Source organism: Chionomys nivalis, chromosome 7, assembly GCF_950005125.1.
Source record: "Chionomys nivalis chromosome 7, mChiNiv1.1, whole genome shotgun sequence".
In the NCBI taxonomy this organism is placed as follows: Eukaryota; Metazoa; Chordata; class Mammalia; order Rodentia; family Cricetidae; genus Chionomys; species Chionomys nivalis.
Genome location: NC_080092.1, coordinates 9,822,850 through 9,835,745, shown reverse-complemented (window position 1 = coordinate 9,835,745; position 12,896 = coordinate 9,822,850). Strand labels below are relative to the sequence as shown.

General features: G+C 51.8%; 1 protein-coding gene across 3 annotated transcripts in view; it reads right to left on the bottom strand.

Annotated features, from left to right (window-relative positions):
• Positions 1-11,913, bottom strand: part of Ppl (periplakin) — a 54,411-nt gene extending 42,498 nt beyond the window's left edge. For all 3 annotated transcript variants that reach the window (XM_057776225.1, XM_057776226.1, XM_057776227.1), the window contains exon 1: positions 11,719-11,913. In XM_057776225.1, coding sequence (XP_057632208.1) covers positions 11,719-11,780 — 62 coding nt within the window. In that variant the 5' untranslated portion in view covers positions 11,781-11,913. The remainder of the gene's footprint in view (positions 1-11,718) is intronic.
• Between the last annotated feature and the right edge of the window lie 983 nt (positions 11,914-12,896).

Below are 12,896 nucleotides of genomic sequence, written 5' to 3'. Positions count from 1 at the left end.
TGTGTGTGGGTGTATGTCTGTCTGCACATGGGAAGGTGGGGGACAACCTCAGCTGCCATTGCTCAGCTGCCTTCTACCAGTTATTTGAAACAGGCTCATTCATAGCTGGGACTTTACGAAGTGACCCAGGCTAGCTGGCCAGCACGCTTCCAAGAACCCGCATCACTGGGACTACAGATACTTCACAGCACACCCAGCACTTAACACGCGTTCCAGGGGTTGAACTCGGGTACTGACACTTGTAAGACAGACATTGTCCTGACTGAGCCATCTCCTCAACCTCTTTGGTGTTTGGTTTTGTGTGTGCGTGTTGCTTTTGTTCTTGTTTGTGAGACAGGGTCTCATTATGGCCTTCAGCTGATGAGCCTCCTGCCTCAGCCTCCCTATGGCTAGATTACAGGGGCGCACTGTCACACACTACTTTTCAATGGCCCTCAGTTCCAGGCCTTGAAGGTGTTTGGGGCTCATCAGCATTGCTGCACTGAGCAGGTACATTAAGGAACATCAGCCACTCTTATACTTACCACACTTATGCCTCCAACAGTCCCACAGTCCCACAGTCCCACAGTCCCACAGTCCCACAGTCCCACAGTTCTACACTTCTACAGTCCCACAATCACACAGTCCTACACTCCCACAGTCCTACAGTCCACAGTCCCACAGTTCTACACTTCTACAGTCCCACAGTCACAATCCTACAGTCCCACAGTCCTACAGTCCCACAGTCCTACAGTCCCACAGTCCCACAGTCCTACAGTCCCACAGTCCCACAGTCCTACAGTCCCACAGTCCTACAGTCCCACAGTCCCACAGTCCCACAGTCACACAGTCCTAAAGTCCCACAGTCCTACACTCCCACAGTCACACAGTCACACAGTCCCACAGTCCCACAGTCCCACAGTCCTACAGTCCCACAGTCCTACAGTCCCACAGTCCCACAGTCCCACAGTCCTACAGTCCCACAGTCCTACAGTCCCACAGTCCTACAGTCCCACAGTCCTATAGTCCTACAGTCCCACACTCCTATAGTCCTACAGTCCCATAGTCCCACAGTCCCACACTCCTATAGTCCTACAGTCCCACAGTCCCACAGTCCCCAGTCCCACAGTCCTACAGTCTCACAGTCCTACAGTCCCACAGTCCTACAGTCCCACACTCCTATAGTCCTACAGTCCCACACTCCTACAGTCCCACACTCCTACAGTCTCACAGTCCTACAGTCCCACAGTCCTACAGTCCTACAGTCCCACACTCCTACAGTTCCACAGTCCTACAGTCCTACAGTCCCACACTCCTATGGTCCTACAGTCCCACACTCCCACAGTCCTACAGTCCCACACTCCTATAGTCCTACAGTCCCACACTCCCACAGTCCTACAGTCCCACAGTCCCACAGTCCCACAGTCCCACACTCCCACAGTCCCACACTCCTACAGTCCCACAGTCCCACAGTCCTACAGTCCCACAGTCCTATAGTCCTACAGTCCCACACTCCTATAGTTCTACAGTCCCACACTCCTATAGTTCTACAGTCCCACACTCCTACAGTCCTACAGTCCCACACTCCTACAGTCCCACACTCCTACAGTCCCACACTCCTACAGTCCCACACTCCTACAGTCCTACAGTCCCACACTCCTACAGTCCTACAGTCCCACACTCCTACAGTCCCACACTCCTATAGTCCTACAGTCCCATACTCCCACAGTCCTACAGTCCCACACTCCTACAGTCCTACAGTCCCACACTCCTACAGTCCTACAGTCCCACACTCCTACAGTCCCACACTCCCACAGTCCTACAGTCCCACACTCCTATAGTCCTACAGTCCCACACTCCTATAGTTCTACAGTCCCACACTCCTATAGTTCTACAGTCCCACACTCCTACAGTCCTACAGTCCCATACTCCCACAGTCCTACAGTCCCACACTCCTATAGTTCTACAGTCCCACACTCCTATAGTCCTACACTCCCACAGTCCTACAGTCACACACTCCCACAGTCCTACAGTCACACAGTCCCACAATCCCACAGTCCTAAAGTCCTACAGTCCCACAGTCCTACAGTCCTGCACCTTTTTCCAGAGGAAGTTATCTGAGGCTCAGCAGACTTTAGAAACCTGTTCAAGGTCACACAGTTAAGAAACTGTAGTATCAAGATCTGAATCTAAGTAGTTGGGCTCCAAAATAACCTCCCCAAACCAAGGGGGACATCAATACTAAACCACATCCACCATATCCCAGACAAAGTGACAAGAGACACCAGGGACAAAAGGGTGAGGCGTTCGCTATCAGGAGTGACACAGTAATTGACATCTTGTTGGCATCTTTGTCAGGACAATTAATCCCAGGTAACAGGCAAGGTAACAATCAGTGGTGGTAAACTGAGGCTGAGTCATTCTTTCAGATGTGACCACAAGGGACTCCCCATCTGTCCCTCTAAACAGGACTTTCAAGTGCTAGGAACCAGCTTCACAGAAACCTGGGCCACACACCCCACCCAGTGATGAAACAGGCTCGCTCTCTGACCTTCAGGCCACTTGCCAAGATGGGTGTCATTGGCTTCCATGGAGGTAGAAGGCTGAGCTTCAGAGCCGGCTGGTGTGGTGGGGGCCTCAGTGATTCACCTGACACATCTGCATGTCTCCACCCAAGAGGGGCCAGTGGAATTGCTTTGTGGTGGTTTTTTAATGCAGTTATTATTATTATTAATTTTATTTGAGACAGTCTTCCTATTTACCTAGACTAGTCAGTAAGACTAGTCAGTAAATGTCTATACTAAGAACTGCAGTAGCCCAGCAGGTACTCCGTAGATATTCAATAACAGCTCATACATTTTACTCCTGCTCCCTGACTCCTTCATCTCCCTTCCCCTGTCACAGGCCCTGGAGACTGGACTTTGACCATAAGCCCCTGGAGATATGAGCTGTAGGCAGGCCATAAAATGCCTGGTTCATTTAATGCCTATATCCCAAGCCCCAAACTTATGCAAGCCTTTGAATTAAGGGTTACAGATGGGCCCACCCTAAAGATGAGTAAATCTTTATTGTTCTAAACTTTATAGGTCAATAGGAGGGCTAAGAAAACACCCCAGTGATTATAATTTGGATGATTACCTAGCCTCATTAGTCCCATTCGGACCTCACAAATCAACTTGTTTTTGTTTGTTTGTAAAAACAGAATCTTACTTTGCAGACCAGGCTGGTATTATACTTGCAATCCTCCTGTTTCAGCCTCCTGAGTGCTAGGATTACAGGTACTCTTATGATCTAGATTAATTGTGGAAAATATAGCTCAATCCAATAAAAATGAGTAAAGAACAAAGAAATAAAAAGGTAAACAGCAACACAGAGTGGATCCAAACACATTGGTTATTACAATAGATGTAAATGACTTAAATTCACTAATTAAGGGACTGGGAATCTAGTTCAAGTTAGCAGAGTGCCTAGCATGCATAAAGCATGGATTCAATCCTCAGCACCTCATAACTCGGGCATGATGGCTCATTCTTGAAATCTCAGTATTTGGGAAAAGGAAGAAAGAGGATCAGGAGTCCAAGGTGATCCTTAGTTACATGACAAGTTAAAGACCAGCTTGGGCTACATGAGACCCTGTCTGTCCAAAGACAGATGGTTATCCTTCCCAGGCTGGCCTGGAACTCACAGAAATTCACCTGTCTCTACCTCTCAAGTATTGGGATTAAAGGTGTACACCACTGCTGGTGGTGGCAGCACATGCCTTTAATTCCAGCACTCGGGAGGCAGAGGCAGGCGGATCTCTGTGCATTCCACACCAGCCTGGTCTACACAGTGAGTTTCAGGACAGCTAGGACTACACAGAGAAACCCTGTCTCAAAAACAAAACAAAAGGTGTGCACCACTAGGCCTGACTTGTTTAAGACATACCTGAAACTGATAAAAGAAAGACAAGCATAAAGGAATGGAAGGTGACGTTCCAGGAAGCAGCCACTGAAAGGGGAAGCATGATCTCCATAGTATGATCTAAAGCCAGGACAGAACATGACATCAACATCACTACTGTGGTTACTCCTGACTACACAGCCCAAGAACAGAGGGAACTTCTCAGGAAGGTTCAGACTTCATTAGTCTGAGATAAGATATATCCTGGTAGACTTCCTCAGGGTGTTTTGAAACACAGCCAGGGCTGAGAACAAGGAACTAATGGACAGCAACTTTTAAAGCTGAGTAACATGCACGAGAGAAAATTCCAGTCTCCACCGGAAGAAAATCTTAAGAGAAAGCCACATGCAGGGGGTGTTTAATAAATGCCATATTGATTAGCCAATTGACTGATACTTTCCCTACTAGAAACTTCTGTGGTAATTATGCAATAAATTCCCCCACACCCAGTTATTAATCTTGGGGAAGCAAATCCTACACTGAGTGGGTTGCTGTGGTAGTAATTCCTGCTCTATTTTTAAAGCCTGAACTGTTTCTGCCCAGGGAAGGCCGCCCACCTGCTGGCCTCTGGGCGTCTGGTTCTCATTACAGACAGAGGTCAAGTTGCTTTGGGTCATGAAGCTGGTCTTGAAGATTCCTATGGTATTTATTATCTGGCTCAAGATAATCAAGGTGCCTCTGGTCATTAGAATGTCACTCTGAGGGGTAAATCATCAGGACTCAGTTGAGCTAGCAGAATAGTACCAAAAGGAAGTGGTCACTCCACGTCTGCCACCAGGACTAAGTGGGTGTCCTTTCATTGCCATATCATTTCTGGTTTTCTTTAAAAAGAAATAATTGGTTGTTTATGTTACTTTTCTAGACCCCCATCTCAGGAATATATACATTTTTTTTATTTTTATATACTTATTATTTTATGGGTGTTTGTCTGTCTGTAATCTATATACCACAGTGTGCCTGGTGCGTGAGGTGGTTAGAAAAGGACTCTGGACGCCGTGGGCCTGGAGTTGCATAAGGTTCTGAATCACCGGGTGGTATTAAGATCTGAACCCAGGTCTTCTGTAAGAGCAACACACGTTCTTAACTGCTGAGCCATCTCTCTAGCCACGCCATTTATTTAATACATGTGTTTGTCTACATCCAAACGTAAGTTACAAATTGCTTTGTGTTTTTTTCTTTTTAATTGTTGTTGTTAGTTGCTTTTGTTTTGTTTTGAAATAAGGTTTCACTATGTCACCCAGATTGTCCCTGAAGTCACCATCTTCCTGCCTCAGCCTCCCTGCGCTGGGATTCCAGGCCTGCACCACCACACCTGACTGCTGTTTGTGCATTTTAAAAAAAGCCTACTCATCTTTCACCCACTTGCTTTGCCTGCTCAGGACGACCCCACGAGGAGACAATGCGCCTTGTGGAAGCCCCTCTGAAGCTGTCTTTATCAGTCCATCTCCTGCTGGCCCTTGACTCTGCTTAGATGCCCCCAGCTCCCCCTCCGATGTGTCAGTACCCAGTGCTCTTCCTTGTGACCTCTTGTTTACTCTGCCTTCTCCCTAGCCCAGAGACTGGGTGGGGATGGACCACATTGCTGGACCTCTAGTATTCCCTTTTCCAGAGAGAGCTCTGCCCTCATCTACTTACCTTCTCCATCCCCTAGCCTCTGATTTGATGGCTGCACCCTTTCTCTCATTCCTGGTCCAGTGGGTTACCACACAAACCCAAATGACCCTGAGATAACACTGACTTGGCGAGACAATGGGCTGGGAGGATGGCTGTATCCCAGTAGAGAGGCTTGGGGGTGGCGCTCCCCTAGGAACCAAAGTAAATCAGGGAGAAGACGCCACAGAGAAGGGGAGAGTGCACTTTAGGCAGGGGGCACAGCCTCGGCAAAGGCCTTATGTGGTTGGCTAGGAGCACTTGGAGACGGGATAGGTACTGCACTCATGCTGTGCAAGGTGGCATGGGTTAGAGCAGGGATAGGTACTGCACTCATGCTGTGCAAGGTGGCATGGGTTAGAGCAGGGATGCTGAAGGGCATCTGCAGCCATGAAAGGGCCCTAGCAGGTTCTCTGAGTTCTGGAGGCCACAGGAGTGAGGAACCATTTAAGGGAGAATCAGGTAGCAAGAGGCTGCTCGGGTTTAGGAGGCTGGGACTACAAAAGCAGAAAGAACAAAGCCCGGAGGCCAGTTTCCTTTTCTGCTGCCTGGACAGGCTGAGGCAGGCAGGAGGGCACAGACAGTGCCAGAGAAGTCCCACATTGCCTAAAGGGGATTGCCGTACCCTGGGAGTGCCTGATCCCCATCCCCTAGCTTTGGGTGTTAACTAACACTTAGGGTGTTGACTGAACTGTGTTTCCCCAAAACTCCTCCCCTCTTCCTCGCAAGGTTGGCCGCTGATAATGCCTGCCCACCATTTTCATTAGCAGTGCTGCCCAGGGGCTGAGCCCAGCTCTGTCCCAGATCTGCCAACATCACCTGCAGAGAGAGGCGGGACCAGGATGTGGAGGCTCCCAAGGGCAATCCCAGCACAAGGGAGCTAGGCAGAAAAACTGCCATGGGTTCAAAGCTAATCTGGGCCATGTAGTTAATTGGGGTCAGCCTGGGCTACAGAATGGGTTTGAAGCCAGCCTGGGATATATAGTGAGCTCAAGGTTATCTTGGACTACATAGTAAGTGGAAACCCTGCCTAAATCACCTTCTCCAATGCCATCCCTAAGAACAACAGGGAAGGCATAGTAAGTAGCAGTCTGCAAAGCTGGAGAAAACATTCTGCCATCTGGCTTGAGAGTCCCTGGACTGGGCTGTATGGGGGTGGGATTCCTCCTCAGGCCCCAGTGTAGGCCACTTGTGAGTCCAGGATGGTACCATTCAGTTTCATTGTCCACCTCTGCGAAGTGGGACCCAGTCCCTCTGTGGGCATGGAGTCAGAATGACATATGACCATATCACAGCCATGAGGCCCTGGTCAGGTGCAAGGGAGTCATGGGCAGCTGACTCTGTCCAAGACTCCCAGGTACCTGGAGGGCGGCACACTTAGCTAACAGGCCCTCCCCTGAATCATTCTCCTTCCGGCTGTCATTCATCAGCAGGTACACGCATGGCCTTGAGTCTGCTGCCTGGCAGGCCTCTAGGCATAGGTTCCCGAAACTCAGCAGTCTGTGATGGCTGCTTGCTCTGAGACTGTCCCATAGCTGGGCCTATCACACAGTCGATTTGCTGGTCCACTCAGAAGCTGGTCCGAGTGGCGTCTGTATCATCACTCTCATCATTCAGAGATGTGATTCCTCAAGGTCACACAGCTCAGGAAAGGCCCAGCTGACTGGGGCTTGAACTCATGCCTAGTGGACATCAAACACTGCTCTTTGCCACCAAGATGGTCAGGGTGCCCTCAAGACATGCTTCTTGCCCATCCCCTCTCTACACACAGGATCCTCCCACGTGGTCTCAGCCATTAGTGCTGGTATTCTGGACTGCCAACGTGATAAGATCTAGATTCATTTTGAAAACAAACTTCTGGGCATGTCTGCCAGAGTGACTAAATTAGGTTAGCTGAGGTGCGAAGACCCACCCTAAATGCAGGCAGCCCTGTCCCACAAGCTGGGGTCCCAGATACGAAGAGAAAGGAGAAAGTGACCTGAGCATCAGCGCCCATCTCTTTCTGCACACTGAGGGAGCAGGGGGACCAGCTGCCTCACACGCCTGCCACCAGTACTTCCCCACTGTGACAGACTGTATCCTAGAACAGTGAGCTAAGGTAAACCCTCCCCTCCTTAAGCTGCTTTCGTCCCAGCAATGAGTAACAAACACAGCCTTCTTGAAAGACTCAGCAGGGCCAGGAGGTGCTGTCAGTCTCTGGGAGAGGGTATGAGGGTCAGGTGGGGTGGGAGGGGCACATGATTGGAGGTGGACGTGTGAGATCAGTTCTATTTAATTTTTTAGACAAAATCTCTCTATGTTGACCAGGCTGGCCTGGAACTCACAGAGACTGCTCATTGTGGTCAAGTTTTTGTCTGTGGATTCAGCCTAACCCCAAAGCCAGATGATCTTAACTGCTCCACTTAGACATCTTTCCCAGGAAGCCCGCCCCCTCCCCCCCATGACCTGGATGCACTTCAACCTGACAACCTCACTTACACAATTTCAGAACACCGAGTGGGCGGGTTGCAGACCTGGTCTGGCCAAAAATGATGCTCTGTCCTCCTGGCCCCATCAATCCAACAGTCACAAGGTCATACCTGTGTTTAAGCTTAACCTCATCTTATCTCCCACTGTGACGCCAGCAACTGAGTGCAAGGAGTTGTCTAGGTCTCTCTGAGCTTTGCTCCACCCCCTGGGAGTAGCACCGAGGGCAGGCACATCCCCTGCATCCATACATTTGTTTTCAGACAGGGTCCCCTGCAGCTTAGGCTGCCTTCAATCCCTCTATGTTAACAGGACCTTGAACTTCTGACCCTTCTGCCTTCACGTCCTAAGTGTTCGGATGACAGGCATCATGCTTGGTTTTGTACAGGTCTGAGACTCAAACTCAGGGCTTTGTGCACGGTAGACAAGCATTCTACCAACTGATCTACAGCCCCAGACACAAAGACCCTGCCTTTATACCATCATCGTCATCATCATCACCACCACCATCATCATCATCATCACCATCATCATCATCATCACCATCATCACCACCATCATCACCATCATCATCATCACCATCATCACCATCATCATCATCACCACCATCACCACCATCACCATCACCACCACCATCATCATCACCATCATCACCATCATCATCATCACCACCACCATCATCATCACCACCATCACCATCATCATCACCACCATCACCATCATCACCATCATCACCATCACTATCACCACCATCATCATCATCCCCACCATCACCATCATCATCATCACCATCATCACCATCACCACCACCACCGTCGTCTTATGTTGACACTTCCTATGGCCCTCACCCTTTTCTCATTTAATCCGTAGCCAATACTCACAAGCAGACACTCTGCTATCCCCATCCCAGGCGAGAAGGTAGCTCAGAAAGGTCAAGAATCCCCACTAAGCTGTCCAGTCTGGAGAAATGGAGCACATGCCCTCCAGTACCTCCCTGTTAGTCTAGCTGCTGTCCTCGGTGACCTGCACCACCAAACCTGACCCTGTCATTAGATCAGGTGTGAACACCAACTTCTACACCTGTCATTAGGAACCAGGGCGACAGGAGCAGCGGGGTTCACACCCTGCCTAGCACCCCTCAACCCCTGTCGGCTGCTAAAAGGCAGACAAACAGGGAGAGTGCCTCTCTGTCCCCTGACAGGGGCTTGTGCTGTCCAAGTCCTTGGATGCCCAGGTGTAAAGTTCCTCGGGGCTGCTGGGTCCCCCGAGCTTGGGAAAACGCTAACAACCCTTGCTCGGGTACTTCTGATATCCTGGGAATTTTTTTCCTCCAGGCCTCCACAGGTGAAATGCTGATCATCCCATACTTTGCAGGCAGGGAAACTGAGGCTTAGAGCTTCCCACCAGCATAGCAAGACCAGGATGAGCAGCAAGCCTTCTGTTCCCTGGACCCGAATTCCTTCCCCCAGTACTGCACTCTCCCTCCAACAGTGACAGAGGAGCCACAGAGAATGGAGTGAGGAAAAACTTAGTGGGTGTTCCCCATGGCTAGCAGCTAAAGTTTAGAACAACAAGGGGACACATACCATCACTACCACGCCATCATCATTGTGCCTGCTACAGGGCTGGCTGGACACCAGCCACTGCTACAGAGATTCTTGTAGTCCCAGTTACGGGGATGCTGAGGCAGGAGGATGGAGTTCAAGGCCAGGCTGGGCTTCACAGGGGTTTGGAGGTAAACCTGAACTACATAGCAAGTGCCTGCCTCAAAAACATTTAAAAAAAGAAAAAGAAGAAGAAAGAGAGAGGGGAGGGAGAGAGGGAGGAAGGGAGAATGGAAGAAAGGAAGAAAAAAAGAAAGAAAAAGAAATTGAGTAGGCACAAGGTGGGCCTACCACAGTTTTGTCAGGAACTAGCCCTCCAGCGAGGGTGGGAACAAACGGAGGGCATCCTGAGTTGGGAGACCGTGAAGAGAGTGACTGGTCCCTACTCAGGGCTCGGTGACCACAAGGCCATGGGAGCCCAAAGGAGGCTTCACCCTGTCCTGGAGCAAGAGACCTCTGAGCTGAGACCCATGCCAAAGCTGCTAGCCAAGGACAAAGTGGGTTGCCTTGGCCAGGAGGAGGACAGGACTCCCGTACTTAACCTCAGTGCCCCCAGAGTCCCTGCAGCTGGAGAAGATGGAGCTCTTCCTTCCTCCCTTCCCTGATCTCTTGGCTTTGCTGTTAGTCCAAGCCCAGGCCTTCCGGGCTGGAGGGCTGGGAGTGTGGGGTGGGACCTGGCCCAGCTCCTGGGATGTGTGACTCTTCTCCTGTTGAGGACCATAGGGGCCTGACCCTTGTGGGACTGACATGGAGTATCCCATTGTGCAACACTCAAGAGAGGAGCACAAGGACTGGATGGGACTCCAGCTGGGACTGACAGCCAGCTGGATCAGACACAGAGGAACAGTACGAAGGGCCTTGCCCAGTCTCCAGGGTTGTGAAAGACAGGGTTGATGAGGGGAGGGCAGGAGAGGTGAGGGGACCTCGGAACAAAGGAAGAAATGACTGAGCTTCAACAGCCCTGTCCGTGGGACAACCGGGCAGCAGAGCTTTTGAAAACACAAGACCTTGCAGGCCACACTTCAGGCTGCGGTGCCCAGGGCATCTGCCTCATAAGTAGTCTGGATTGAACAGAGACAGCCAATGGGGAAGCTCCCGGCCCAGAGTGGAATCTCTAGCCTCCATCTGGAGTTTGGGGAGGGGGGCGGAACTGCTCTTGGTCCAGTGGAGGAGGAATCTCTCAGCCAAGTGAGCTGTGACATTTGTTGCTTCTCATCTGCCTGAAGTTCTTTGGGGGAGACCACCCCCCACTTCCCCTAGGGAGGTTTCAAGGCAGAGGCACGAGTTTCACCCCCTCCCTCAATCTCAGCAACTCCACCAGTCTCCCCTAAACCGGTTATTAAGCGAATGAATACATTAGGCTTATCAAAACCGACGTGGGCTGCTTCTCCATCCAGACGCATCAAGACATGTCATTCGCTTCTCGGGCGGCCCTGGGAACCCAGGGATAGCAGACGAGGCCAGTTTCGGGGCTAGGGGGGTGGGGAAGCGCCAGGAGCCACACCCCTCAGAAATCGTGCTGTGAAAAAGAGGCCCGTCCCCACCCAGCCCGGCTGAGCCGGGACTCCCGAGAGTCTGGGAGTGACTAAATCTGGACTCCCGCGGCCCCTGCACCCACCGCGGCCTTTGAGTGCTCCGGCGCAAGTAGGCAGGTGCAGCCGCGGAGAATTAGGACAGGTGACCCACCCTTGGAGCCACCGTCTCTCGCAGTCCAACTCCAGCCGCACCTGTTCGGTCTACAGGTCCCTCGGGAGAGCACCCTACACCCAGCTTATTTTCCTAGAGTTCCAGGGTGGCCACACAAAGCTTCACAACCGAGATTCCAGGCTCAGGGCAACTCTACAGCTTGGGGTACAGTCAGTGCTCTGTACTCCCTCCCTGCTCAAGCACCCCTCATCTAGGCCCCCAAGTAGCGCATCCCGGGACTCTAGAGTTCCTTGTGTTTCCTTCACCGATCTCATCCCGCCAGAGCAGAACTTCCCAGTTTCAGAGGGACCTCCGCCTGGTGTTTCCACGCATCTCCAACTCCTGGCTCAGCTCTGAGTCTCCCGTATCCCAGCCCAGGGTGCCCCCTTACCTCCGGGTTTGCACCGTTGGGCTGTATTTGCCTTTGTTTTTCTTCCTGAAGAGCGAGTGCATGGTGGCGCTTGGGACGGAGGGACCTGGGACGCGGCGACAGGCCCGGCGCGCACCGAAAGCGGGCGGCGGGCTCAGGTGAAAGGCAGCGGCGGTGGCAGCGGCGCGCGGAGCCCCTAGTGAGGAGGGCCGCGACTCTGGGTCACTACTGGGACAGGGCGGGGCGATCGCCCGCCACTCGTTTGCCAGCCGCTCCCCAGGAAGGTGGCGCTTACCTTGCAGGCGGGGCTTCAGGCGCGCTCCCTTGGTCCCTGCCGGACACCGCCCCCGCCGCCTGGTACAGCAGAGGCTGCGCAGCCGGTAGCCAGAATCGGGGCTCCCAGTCCACCTGCGCTGGCACACGAGGCCGCGCCCATCATGCACGTCGGGCCTGGCGCGCCCCCTGGCTGAAGAAGGGCTTACCTGGGCTTACCAAGACACCAAGACACTCCTCTTTTTGATGATTCCCCAGCTGGAACCTCAGACAGATGTGGGAGACTGAAGGTGGTGGTGGGGTCCCTGCGCCCTGTATGGTCAACAAATCACATTCAAGGTGGGGGCAACGTGACTGGTGAGGGCTAAAGCTACCACCTACGGCGTGGTACTGAATTCAGATTCTCTGGACACCTATGGCCAGTCAAGATTTCTCTGTGCCAGGTTTTACTTATTGCCCTCTGCCTCAGTTTCTCCCTTTGTCAAAGGATGATAACGATCCACATCCATAAAGGCTGTAGGGAATTTCTGAAGCTAATTCACAAAAGAGCTTGGCACACAGTGCCAGCCCAAACAAGCACTAAGCTTGGCCACTACTGTCACCCAGGCCAGCTGGGGAGGACATAAATATCCCTTGAAACTTTCATAACCCCGGGCCCTGGTATGATAGAGACTTCATGGTGGGTCATAAAAGCTGCTTAGTTCTGGCTGAGCTTAGCAACGTTGCACAATCCTGCCAGCATGTCCTGGGGTGAGACAGGACTGGGGACAGAAGGCTGGTGGAAACACGGAGCTTTCTCCCATTCCGAGCTGGACCCACATCCCACGAGCTCACAGCCAGCAGCAAGGGACACATCTCTGTTTGTGTTGACCGATGGAAAACTGAGTCTGGGTAGGAGTGAGAGTGGAAGAGACACCCGAGAGTGC